This window comes from Diachasma alloeum, unplaced genomic scaffold (genome assembly GCF_001412515.2).
Source record: "Diachasma alloeum isolate Michigan unplaced genomic scaffold, Dall2.0 Dall_scaffold_00187, whole genome shotgun sequence".
NCBI classification, from domain to species: domain Eukaryota; kingdom Metazoa; phylum Arthropoda; class Insecta; order Hymenoptera; family Braconidae; genus Diachasma; species Diachasma alloeum.
Genome location: NW_021680353.1, coordinates 501457 through 514577, shown reverse-complemented (window position 1 = coordinate 514577; position 13121 = coordinate 501457). Strand labels below are relative to the sequence as shown.

At 35.3% G+C, this 13121-nt stretch overlaps 1 protein-coding gene across 6 annotated transcripts in view; it reads left to right on the top strand.

Moving 5' to 3' along the window:
- LOC107048358 (diacylglycerol kinase epsilon) overlaps positions 1–12281 on the top strand; it is a 32936-nt gene extending 20655 nt beyond the window's left edge. For all 6 annotated transcript variants that reach the window (XM_015271507.1, XM_015271506.1, XM_015271504.1 and 3 more), the window contains 7 exons: positions 5213–5360; positions 5463–5680; positions 7959–8104; positions 8214–8385; positions 10305–10485; positions 10560–10696; positions 10824–12281. In XM_015271507.1, coding sequence (XP_015126993.1) covers positions 5213–5360; positions 5463–5680; positions 7959–8104; positions 8214–8385; positions 10305–10485; positions 10560–10696; positions 10824–10946 — 1125 coding nt within the window. In that variant the 3' untranslated portion in view covers positions 10947–12281. The remainder of the gene's footprint in view (positions 1–5212; positions 5361–5462; positions 5681–7958; positions 8105–8213; positions 8386–10304; positions 10486–10559; positions 10697–10823) is intronic.
- Positions 12282–13121: the final 840 nt, after the last annotated feature.

The following is a 13121-nucleotide window of genomic DNA, read 5'->3' as shown; positions in this document are numbered from 1 at the left end:
GTCCACTAAAATGTCATGGGGATCATATGGGGGTTATATGTGGGTTGGTGAGCGGAGCGAGTAGGGGGCGTAGCGCCCTAGTATTATTTATTAATTATTTTTCACTTGATATCATGTTTTTGACTTGACTTTGTACAGTCAAGTGTCGGTGTTCGTAGTGACAGGTTCCAACCTGCCCACGAACATGGGCCCACTGACGTCTGGGTTTGTGATAAATCTAATAACTCATTATAGTTATATCTCAATAACTGATGCCCCTGAGGATGGCCCTGCATAGCGGGACCGAAACGTCGGGCTTAGTCTCAACATAATTGGACTCTTGTTGTTTTATTTCATTCCATCTTCAAGTCTGCTGCTGATCGCACAGGCTAATACCAAATTGTTCATCAACTCACTGATCAAAGAATACACTTAGGGATTAATTATTTTTCTTAAAAATAACATCTTCATCGCGCTGTGTGTAAAGTGACATTTTGCACATGCTTAGCTTACGTAAAATCCCGCTTAATATGCAGTGTCATAAAAAATAGTGTCCTACACTCGTGGGAAGTGTTCTTTGACCCGTGAGAGGGTAGCGTCAGTAAAGCGTAGGTACTCGTATCGAAATATACTATTCTGTTAGAGTTTCGAAAGTCGTAGTATACTGTTCAACCTCGCGATTGCTTGGTTACTGACTTCTTCTAGTCAACATTTTTCATCACTGAATACAGGTTTTTATTTTTTATTTTTGGTACATGTTGAAAAGACACTATTATCGAAAAATGTATGTCAGAGAGGGAGGAAAGGAGAAAATCTCTGGTTTGGAATGGGTCAAGATTGACTGAATTTCATCCATACTGGACATGCGTTGGGCCTTCCTCGGACAATTCTTGCCCATTCTTCATTGTCTGCCAGGGATGGAGTAAAAACGTAGGAGAAGGGATACTTCGCAGTGATTGCGAAGACCCATGAGTCCGTGCATTTTTCCAACATGTGTTTGTCATAATATTTCACGAGGTCTGAAGGACCCGACTACAGCGAAGTAAACTGGTACATTTTTGTTTGAGTTAAATAAAGTTCTTGTTCGATAGAAAATATATTTTGAATCATTTCGAGTTGAATTTCGGATTTTGCCTGAAAATTTTGTACGTAATGAAATTAAATAGTTATGAGACATAAGGTATGCTTTTAAGTTTATATTCTGTCGACGAATGGTATAATGAAGAATAATATTTAATGAGTGAATTTCATACGAAAATTGAAAAATCTGTTTGCATCGCAACAGGAATTTTCTGTAAGAAAAGTCTCTTGATAAATTCTCTTCAGACCATTCATTTCAGAGATATTTACAGAGTAAACTGTATATGAATTTCTTCTGAAAGTAAGAGAATCTCGTGGACTGACATGTGCTGGAAATGGACGTGCAACTCATTTCGTGAGTATCTCGGGAATGAAGAAATTTGTGATAAATTATGGAGAAATCTATCGACGGCGGTGACTGTGTGGTTAGAGTGTAGGATTGACATGGGGGTGACCCGGGTTCGATCTCCGGCTGGGGGGTCAAAATTTGTGACATTCTAAGTCTCACGGTTGCATTATCGAGCGGGCGGCTCGCAAAAGACGACTGTACCTGGGCAGGTTTTGCCCTCAGATGAGGTTTTCTCTTATCCTTCGACGAATGCTGTACAGGGGGTTGGTGGGTGGGACGGGAACAAATCGTCAAAAGGCTATGCGAAAGAAAGAAAGAAAAAAAATCATGACTAGTCTCTGTGGAAATAGATGAATTGAAATTTCTCATAAAAAATTTTTCCTCATGAATTTCCTGAGAATTATTCATCCAGAGATATTTGCAGGATAAGGTATAAATTATCGTTTGACCACTTCCTAACTGTAATAATCCGCATTCTTCCGGAAAAAGAAGGCGTAGATTTTTTCGTGATTATTGCCTTCGGCAAAAAGTGGCTACTTTAAAAATTGTTTGCTTTTTGTCGGATCATACTTCGTGTCAAATCAAACGCACTATTCGCACAATTGTTATTCAACAAGAATAAGATCGAAATATAGAATGAGTTTCAATTATTAAAAAATCGAATTGTTTGATGGACAGTCAAGTCGAGGTTTCACAACTCAAGTTTGAGTCAAGTACTCGATCATCTCAAGAAATTGATGAATGCGAGTTACTCAAAATTTCGGAATTGACCGAAATCTCAGGTTATGCGTAATTTTTCGGATTCTCGATGATTTCAACACTGAGCAAAAAATCCTTATTTTGAGATTTCAAAAGATCCTTTCTTTGAGATTTAAATTCTCAATTTGAGATTTGAAAAATTTCTATTTCATCCATCTGAAAATTTCAAGGCGAGACTTTCGAAAGTCGTAATTTTTTTTACGGCATTTGGAGTCTCCTTTTCGGGTTCCATTTCGGCACTCTATCCAACCCGATGCATGCGGCTGTGGATCCTACACTATACCGCATTCGCACTCCTATAGAACATAGGAGTAGCATGGGAAACCACAGGAAAGCCATGCCGGTACAGGCGGTTACTCTATTAGCAACCTCCCGCTCGCTGGAGCTTTCCGTTGAAAAATTCGGTTCCACGGGGAATCGAACTCACAACCTTTCGCACACTAGACTTGCGTCTAGCCCACTCGGCCACCGACGTCGGTAAAGTCCTAATTTGCGACTTGAAAATCTCTATTTTAGTCTTCTGAAAATCTTAACTTGAAATTTTCAAATCTCAACTTGAGACATTCAAAAATTTCAACTTGAGATCGTAACTCTCAACTTGGAATTAGTTTTTGCTTCCGAATGTCAGCTTTGTAATCGCTCAAATTTAAGTTTCCAATTTTTTGTGTTAGGGTTACTAAATATGGTCTAAGAAGTCCGAATATGCGATTGAAAATGGTGTCCGTATGTATGTGTTTTTCCTTCATAGTTTTTCCGAAATTTTCTTGAAAGGCATCCACCGAATTTCATGAATTTTTTCATGAATATAGACTTCAATAAGTTCTATTCATTAACATCAATCAAAATTCAATTTTTTATACAGATTCGGGAAAATTGACATTATTACAAAAATCTATTATTCTACGATCATTCAAAAAATTTATAACATTACTCTCTTGATTCTATCAGAATATGATCGGGGCCGCACAATTCGTTACAGCATATTGTTTATGCGATTTGAAAGAGAAAATATTTTTTTTCATAATTACTGAAACAATCAGCAGCAATATCAATTGAATCAGGGCTTGAAAAGTATATTTCAATACCTTTTTAATCAAGTTGACGAATGATGAGAACCGCATCATTTGAGGCGCTATTCACAGGCGAATTGGGTGAAACCGCAATTACAAATGTAATCGGCTACCCAGGATTACGGGGCTGATCGCACTGATTACCATTGCCTATGTGATAACCGTAATTACCAAGAGCACAGAATGTGATTACATGATTACAAATGATTTCGTCGATTACATTCTGTGATTACCAAACATCTGTAATCATTGAAATCTTAAAAAATAGCCTCTTATTAAATATGAATTACTGGAATAATTAATTATTAGAATCTGCAAAGAAATGAGGAAAGAGGGGCGGGGATTAGAACAGCGGAATGCAGTCTCCATCACTCCATCTAAAAATTTGGGCATTTATAAGTGCTATCAGCAAAATAAATTTACTGAATATTTACCATTGATGGAGAATGAAACTTACCAGCAGATAATTCGGAGATAATTCAGTTATTGGTTCTCCAGAGTAAGAAGAAATTTTAACTCTTTTAATTCAATTTTCTACGGACAAATGCTCTGTGCAAAACGCATTAGCTATGCCAGGTTCTGAACCATAAACATCTGGGATTCCGAGAAAAATTGGTCCAGGGATCTCTGAGATTTATCGTTGGTAGAAATGACGTGCTCGAAAATTCAAAAACAAAATTCACGGTCTTACTAGGAGCAACTACGAAAGATTATACTGATTACAAATGATTGCAGTGATTACAAATGATGACAAAAACTTGATAACAAATATTGTAATCATGTGATTACAATGATTACATTGATTTCACTGGGATTACAATTGATTACATCAGCGAGTGACACCACGATTACGCCGGTGAATAGTCCCTCGGCATCATTGCTTAACAAGTTATACAATACCTACATGAGCCTTTTACATCAAAATTTCTACCTGTATTGAACTCAGGTACCAGTCTATCACGATAAATACTTATTCAAATTGATTCACGGTCCCCACTAACTTCTCACAGAACCTGGGTTAACCTTAGATTGGTCACCATATGAGGGGAACACCGCCGCGCGTCGTTTTTCTTTAATTACAATTGACTGGCTAACAGGAAAAATTCAAAAAAATTGAATTTGTCAGTTGAAGTGTCTAAAAAATTCTAGTAGTTTTTTGAACAGCATATTTCCCGAAATTCCTAAAGAAAGCAAATTATTTTGAACAGATGAATTTTTTTTCCCATGTTAAATGAAATTGCCCATTACGCGACGTTGCCGAAAACTCGCTAAACGCGCTCGGGCAGTGTAAAGTGAATTCAGCAACGTTAGAGCCTAAATAACACGCCGGCGGGGAATCCCCGCAGAGCTGACCAGAATCGCAGGGGCGCGTATGGTAACCATACTAGGGTTAAACTCCAGCAAATTCCTGAGTAAACTCTAATTAATCCCGGCTATACAATAATTAAACTTGGTGTGAAAACGAATTCGAGTCTTAAAGTTTTCCTGGAAAACACATTTTTCCTGGAAAAAATTGCGGGCGGCTGTATCTTCGATACGGCTGTAATTGTACGTGGATACGTCCATGGTCTTTCCTTCTTTTTCGAATTTTCTAGAAACTTCTTGCATTCTCTCGAATTTTCTAGAAACTCCCTGAATTTTTTCGAAATTTCAAGAAACTTCTCGAATTTCATCGAAATTTCTAGAATTTTCTAGAATTCCGATAGATGGCGTTGCACATAAAGACCGTTTCCCAAAATGACCGCTCATATTGAAACCATAGATGTATCCACGTCAAAAACGGCGCTATGTCATACGAAAATTAAATAAAAGTTGGAGAGAACAATAATAATACTGGAATTATACTTACTCTTTCCGAAAGTATAACGGAGCGTGAAATTCTTCACACGTGTGTACGTTGACAATAAATAATACCAAGAATGAATGATTTGTTAATCGCTGTCCCTGTTACTGTAATAAACAATTTTCACCACAGATATGTGATTTTGGAAAGTTCAAACTGATGATAATACCACCATACAGCCTGGAAGTTGTTAACAGACGAAGAGCAGTACGGAAACGCCTTCAATTACGTTCGATTATTCCACCAGTTTGGCCGAATTGGAAACCTCTTATCGTCGTTGGTAACTCCATAGACATTGGAATAATTCAATACTTCAATTTTGCCCTTTCCCAGCCGACACAGTGAATAATATCACGTTTGATGTAAATTTCCAATTTTCCAGCCAATAGAAAATCTGGGAATAATGATGGGGCGGAGATACTTTCTCTATTTCGGCGTTTGCTTAATCCTGCACAAGTTGTTGATCTCTCGGATCGTGATCCGGTGGCTGCACTCGAGTGGTGTCGACTACTGGGGGATAATCCATGTAATGTTCTAGTGGCTGGAGGCGATGGAACTGTGGCTTGGCTTCTAAATGCTATCCATAAGTTAAAATTGAAGGTGATTCTTATATTTAAATATTATCATGAGATGAGGGGAAAGAAGACATCCAATACACTCACGTGCGGGAAAATTTTATTGAATAATCTGGAGCTTTCGTGGGGGAATGCTATTGGATTTCTATGGAAATTTTGCATCTTTTTTTTTGTGGATTTCTTGAAGGGGAGATTCACCCCAGGAAATGGTATTTTACACAACAAGTGAGGCCAGTCGGACTTTACACGCGAGTGCGGCGAAGCCGCACGAGCCGCATTTCTCTTACCTCACGAGTTGTGCNTAATAATAAATAATTAACTCAAAAAGTGAAATATGAATACACAAGAAGATATGTTTAGTGAACACGATGAAATACTAACAGATAATATACTTCGAAACGCTCAGGAAGCAGAGAAATGCTATCAAGAAAAAGCCAACTTTGAAAGAAAAAAGAAAATGAGTATTTTTTTTAAATATTAGAGAATAATTTGTTTTGCGTGATTTTTCTCCACCCCCCCACCCTGAAGAAAANAGAAAAATCGCGCAAAAAAAATTATTCTCTAATATTTAGAAAAAATACTCATTTTCTTTTTTCTTTCAAAGTTGGCTTTTTCTTGATAGCATTTCTCTGCTTCCTGAGCGTTTCGAAGTATATTATCTGTTAGTATTTCATCGTGTTCACTAAACATATCTTCTTGTGTATTCATATTTCACTTTTTGAGTTAATTATTTATTATTATGTAGTTTATTTTTTAGCTTTTTGCACTGCGATTTGTTTCGTTAAATAGTGTCTAATGGTCAGCTGATCGGTGTATGGTTGGGATAATGGGTTATGTTTGTACCGCAAGATGTCGCTAGGTGTTATTGAGAACGTGTAAAATACCAGTAAAATAGCATAGGACGCGTGTAAAACTGGGAACGTCTGTTAAGTGAAGAACGATTGGTGGTGTGTGTAAAATTCGACTTACCGACCTCCAAACGCCCCTGTTAACCTGCACTTTACACGCACGCATGACATAAAAAACTTTTTCGTTTTTCGAGGGAATAAATTAAAAAATAGTATTTTCCGCGTGATTTTTCCTCACTAATCTGATTTTGTCAATCAAAATTGTCTCCGTGCACTCAAAATTGAAGATTCCAATTTGTTTTAATCGGAAAGTCGACTTAAGGATATCCAAGTATCTTTTACAGTTTGATACAGACCACACTATAGATTAAACCATTTTCAATCATTAAATTTGTCAATTAAATTGCGTGAATAAAATTTGAAAAAAACGTAAATATTCGGCGTCATTCAAATTACATTTTGCATAGAATTATTATTTGTTTATAACTAAGCATTTATTGTTTATAATTAAATAATTAAAATTGTTCAACTTTCCGAAACCTAATTTTTTTATGCATGAAAACGATTTGTGGTAAAATGCTGAATATGAATAAATTTTTTACGATTCCGAACAAATGATTTATATGGTGGAAAATTGATATGACTTATTTTTAAAAATTCTCGTAATTTTGAAAAATTGCAATTTTTTAAATTATTTCATCAATCTTTCTCCAAAAGTAAACTTTCTAATTTTTCTTCAGATTTTTCAAATGTTTTCTAACGGTTCAATATCGAGATTCACATTCAGACTGGCAAAGTTTACATAATAAAATCATTGTATAGAATGTCTGGAAACTTAGGTTCAAATGGAGCTTAAATGAAAGCTCTTCTGTTTGATTACAAAAGTAGAAAAGCATTTCGTTGGAGCAAAAAGAGCCCAAGTATTTGAATATCCTTAAAGTACTTTGTACAGTGATGGTCATCAAACTTGTCAATCGTACTCAGTGTTATTTAAATTATATTCTACAAAAAATCACTTTTGCGTCCGAATGGAAGCGTTGAATTCTTTCAATTTTACATTTCCTAATTTTGCTTGGAAATACTGTAGAAATCACGTAAAAATGACGTAATTTGATCTAATTATGATGTATCGCTGCAGCATCTCAGAAATCACTGTTATTCGCGTGAATTTTCATGGAGTTTTCCAGAACTCAAGAGAGGAAATTTATTTTTCGCTTCAGATTTTTTGCGAGTTTTTACGCAAAAATTCCCGAAAGAGCATTTCGCATGACTTACATTTTCTCATATAATTTTCCCTAAAGTTTTTCCCTGTAATAATAGAATAGAAATATTCTATTTCGAAAAATCGAATTTCCTCAATCCTTTTTTTTTGGGGGGGAAAAACAATGAAAAGATCAGTTTAAGTGTGCATCATTTTTTCGTGATATTATAACTCCTCACGTATTATTCTTTCAGCCAATTCCATCCGTAGCAATATTGCCACTGGGCACAGGAAACGACTTGTCTCGTGTGATGGGCTGGGGAAAGGAGCACGATTCAAATTTCGATCCGACAGATATTTTGCAATGCATTCAGACGGCCCATTCGGTCAAACTTGACAGGTATACGACTACAGAATTCCTTTTTTTGTCTCGTTGAATTCATCAAATGATTGATATTTATTGAATCTAAGAAAAAGAATGGATATATATGTGTAACTGAATCTCACAGGTGGGCGGTGACGATGAAATCCGACAGTCGTAGTCTCGGCTTTCGTGGCACACCACAGAGGATGTTTATGTATAATTATATGAGTGTGGGCGTCGATGCTCAGGTGGCTTTGAATTTCCATCGAACGAGAGAGAGCAAATTTTATCTCTTCAGCCACAGGATATTCAATAAGGTATGGCTCCAATGAATTCAGGTCTGGGACAAAAGGAGAACAATTTATAATAGTGGGAAGATATCGTCAGATTGTGGAGTGGTAATTCATAATGAGTTATTTACAAATACAAATACAAATAGATGATTCCAATTCTTCGCAGATTTTTCGAGTCCTTAAATCATATTTTTTTTAAATAAGCGGACTTGTCTATTGATATTATACTGACAATATGTGTTGTCGAAAAGAAAAATTAAGATACTTTTTTTTATATTTTCCAACAGTTATAATAAGGATTTCTCAACATTTTTCCCATAAAATCATTGGTTTCCGGGCTAAATGAACTTCTTCACTGAAGTTTAATATGAAAAAGCTATTATAAAAAAACCTAATGCATACGTTGAAAATTTTATTGAATATCTATTGAGCTTCTATTGGATCGTCTATTTGTTTAAAAATTCCGAAACTTTTCTGCGCAATTTTTTTTAATAAACATTTTTTCCCATACCATTTTTTCTTTTGAAGTTGTTCTCATAAAAATTCCCTTTTTCGCGTGAAATCTAAAATAAAAGAACAATAAAAAAACTGTGAAATTTGTCAATTACGAACGATAAACACCAATAAAATCTTCAATACAGGTTGAAAAGAATTGTTCAGCGAAAACGCCAGGTTTTGATCTAAATTTTTCTCGAACGTTTTATCTTGATGAGTGATTTCGCGAAGAAAGCCCGGATGAGTTAATTTGAGGGTTCGTTTCAAATAAAAGATTTTCAGCCTGATGAAGATAAAATGTTTTGTTCAAGAATGTTTTAAAGCTCTTATTTTCCACCACGGAAAAATGATATTGACTATCAAAAAATTCCGAAACTTTTCTACGCAATTTTTTTCAAAATATTTTTTTCTGTAGAACTTCTTTTCTTGACATTGTTCCTATAAAAATACCTCTTTTCGCCTGAATTCTAAAATAAAAGAACGACAAAAAAGCAGTGAAAAATCCTCGGAAAACGTGCGGAAAAGCTGTGAAATATTTCAATTAGAAACGGTGAACACGAATAAAACTTTCAATACAAGTCCAAACGAATTGTTGAGCGAAAGCACCAGGTTTTGAAATAATTTTTTTTCGAACGTTTTAACCGAAATGAGTTAATTTGAGGGTCCATTTTGAATAAAAGATGAAAAAACATTAAAGAAAGGAATTTATATAGCGTTCCAGATCTTTGTGACGTCATAGGAAATAATTGCATGGGATTTGGATGAGGTAGGAAGAGAATCGGGATTATTCTCAATATGAATAACCAGAAAATTTTACTGAAAAAAATGGATAGTCCAGACCGGGAATCTGGTAAACATAGAATGATTTTTTCGAGAATTTTATAAATCTCTTATTTGTCTCCACGGAAAAAGGATATTGATTATCAGAAAACGCAATTTTGTAAAGACATTTTTTTTCTATACAACTTCTTCTTTTGAGATTGCTCCTACAAAAATGCCTCTTTTCACCTGATTTCTAAAATAAAAGAATAATAAAAACGCAGTGCGAAAACCTTGAAAAACGTCGAGAAAAACTGTGAAATGTTTCAATTAGAAACGGTAAACACGAATGAAACTTTCAATACAAATCCAAAAGAATTGTTCAGTGCAAACGCCATGTTTTGACATAAATTTTTCTCGAACGTTTTATCTTAATTTGGCGAACAAAGTCCGAATGAGTTAATTTGAAGGTCCATTTCGAATAAACGATTTTCAATCTGACAAACCGATTGATTTTTTCGACAATTTTTTAAAGCTCTTATTTGTCTCCACGGCAAAAGAATATTGCTTGAAGCATCACCATCTTCCTTCAATTCGTAATATTCTGCAGATAAACTCCCAGCAAAAAATTTTCCTATCTCGTATCATTCCTTCACTATTGTATTATTCATCAATTTATTGATTCCCAGTTATTGTATCTGGGCTTTGGTACACAACAAGTAGTGGAGAGAGAATGCAAAGACCTCGACAAGAAAATTGAAGTCTACCTAGACGGTGAGCAAATAAATTTACCATCGGCCGAGAGCATTGTCATCCTGAATATCCCATCGTGGGGAGCTGGAGTAAAACTCTGGGAGCTGCGACTCGAGGGTGAGTGCAATAACAAAGTAATACTTCCAAAAATTTTCCCCGCCGAAATGTCACATTTTCTCATTTATTGATAGGCAATGAAGGATTCGATATGCAGAGCATAAATGATGGAAAACTAGAAGTGTGCGCGATTTATTCATCATTTCATATTGCCCAGTTGCAAGTTGGTCTCTCGCAGCCTCATCGATTGGGTCAAGCCAAAACGGTCAAGGTAATAATTGTTTTTCCTCTCTCCCTCTTCACCCCAAACCACCAACATTTCATGAATAATTGAAATGACAAACCGATGATGATTTACTGTTTTAATCAACTACTATTAATTTTATATTATTTTACAGATTAAATTACTCGATTCTTATGCAGTACAAATTGATGGTGAACCATGGCTACAAAACCCATGTGAATTTGTCATAACGCACTGTGATCATGCTTCTATGTTAATGTGTAACCAGAGATTATAATTTTCATTCGGAAAATTAGGGGTCTGAAATTATTCCAGCTCTTTGCTTTGAATTGCGTGAGATATCGTACAAAAATTATATCATAGTATTTGCACATGGCACATGGTACATTATTATTATCATTATTTGGTAGAAGTATCGGTGGTTATTGTGAAATTTTGCAATATTGATCTGCAAACTCTTCGAAAGTTTTCATGATATTAATCCCCTCAATGTTGTGATAACCATGGCAATGTGTTTCATAGAAATTTGAATTTAAGCTACTGCATCGGATTTTAGTAAAATTGAGTTTTTCCAATTTATGGTAGAGGAAATATAAACAAGTTTTGATGATATTCATTTTCCATTGCGAATGAGTTGGGTCTTGTCACGATAATCCAAGGGGAATCCGCTAGAGCTTTTAAACCCTGCGTTATTCATGTGGAGTGTATGGCACACTCAAATTTTGTTTTTAATTATTTTTTTGGGTTTTTCAATTGGTTCGAATAGAAATAAGAGTTGGAATATCAATATTCCCATACTTCGACAATTTGATGACTTTTGTTTTCTCTTTTTCGGTATTTTTGGTTGAGGTAATCCAGATACTATCTACAAATTGATAGCAATTTGTATATCGTGGAAGAAAACTGAAGTCCGTTATTATTTTTCTTGGTGGTTTAGGGCCACCTTATTGACCCGAACTTCGTCCAAATTCTAGACCATGTTGAGATAGGATTCCAGAAGGGTTTATTTAATAATCGAACTCCATTTAATTATAATTGAAGTATATTGGTTCAATAGAATCGATACTATAAAATCAAATGATAACTAATTAGGTTCGGTATCGCGCGCGGAACTATTTACTCAACATTTTTGGCTAGGAGTGGACATCCGTCCAACTTCGGCTCCTGCCGTACTCTTCCTTATTCCAGAGGCTGAAAAATGGCGCTAGCCTAAAATGCTGCGTAAGTATTCTCCCGATTTTGCGTCACTAATACAACCATATGTCCCCAGCTGGACTCAAGTAACACCGTGAGACTGTTTATTGAGCATTTTAGAATTATTTCCATAAAGAATATTTTAATAAAACAAAATCAACGCGTGGATATCTCCACATATTACAATGCGTTTAATCAAATTGTCAAGTTGAGTGAAATTTTGAAGTAGTTCAGGCATAATCGGCGTCACTTGAATGACATTTTCTGCATTAGTTCTCTGAATTGTTCTTTTCATCTTCTCCAGCGATGTGATTTTAGACCCTAGAGGATCATTTGGGCTCAAAAGGTGCGGAATGTTATCAATATTATCCAAGTATACATAACTCCACATTGACAAAGTGACTGATTAGTTTGTGAAGACGATCGCCTCAGTGGTTGTATAGTTATTCGCATAAAACTTGAACAAACGGAACAAGATATAATTAATTTAGTATAATCGATGCGGCTTCACATAACTCGATTCTAACTATTGGATGTTGAGCGGAATCGTCTCAGCGGTTGTTCAGTTCTTTGGATGAAACTTTCAAAATTTTCTCTTTTTTTCTAATCAACAAATCGAGACGTTATTGGTTATCTCCATAATGGGTCACCCCCATCGCGGGAGTGAGCGACCGACACTGATTTTCTTAGTTTGTAATTGATTTCTGTCAATATTCAGTTCTGGAATTATGGGAAGAGAGATATAGAAATGAATGGGACATAAAGACGTGGAGATTGAATTCGAGTTCACTGTTGGAAAAAAATTGAAACTTCATGACAAGTTTAGAAGGAATTGTTATTAGAGCGACATTGCATCCGATTTGGGGGATAATATAATGGATTTTCAAGTTGTTGAGCCACATCAAAACAAGAATTCCGTATCTTCCTAGAATTTGCAATCAAAAGATGACTATTGAAAAGATGAATATTGCAAATTTAAGAATATATTCACCTGAATTTTTCTGATTTCTGTTAATTTTCATGGAATAGATAATTTGAAATTTACAATTTTCATTAACTTTTTCATCAAATTGTAAATTTCTAGTGACGAGATTCCTTCAAATTCTAATGGAATTATCACTGGGTAAAAATTTTCCCGAACTGTATCCCGAATTTAAGCCAAAATTATGTTACAGCGTTGAGTGTCTAAAGAACTAAGTTAATTTATTCAAAAAATAATAATTTTCCATATCAACATTTCAATTATTTCAGAAGTCTT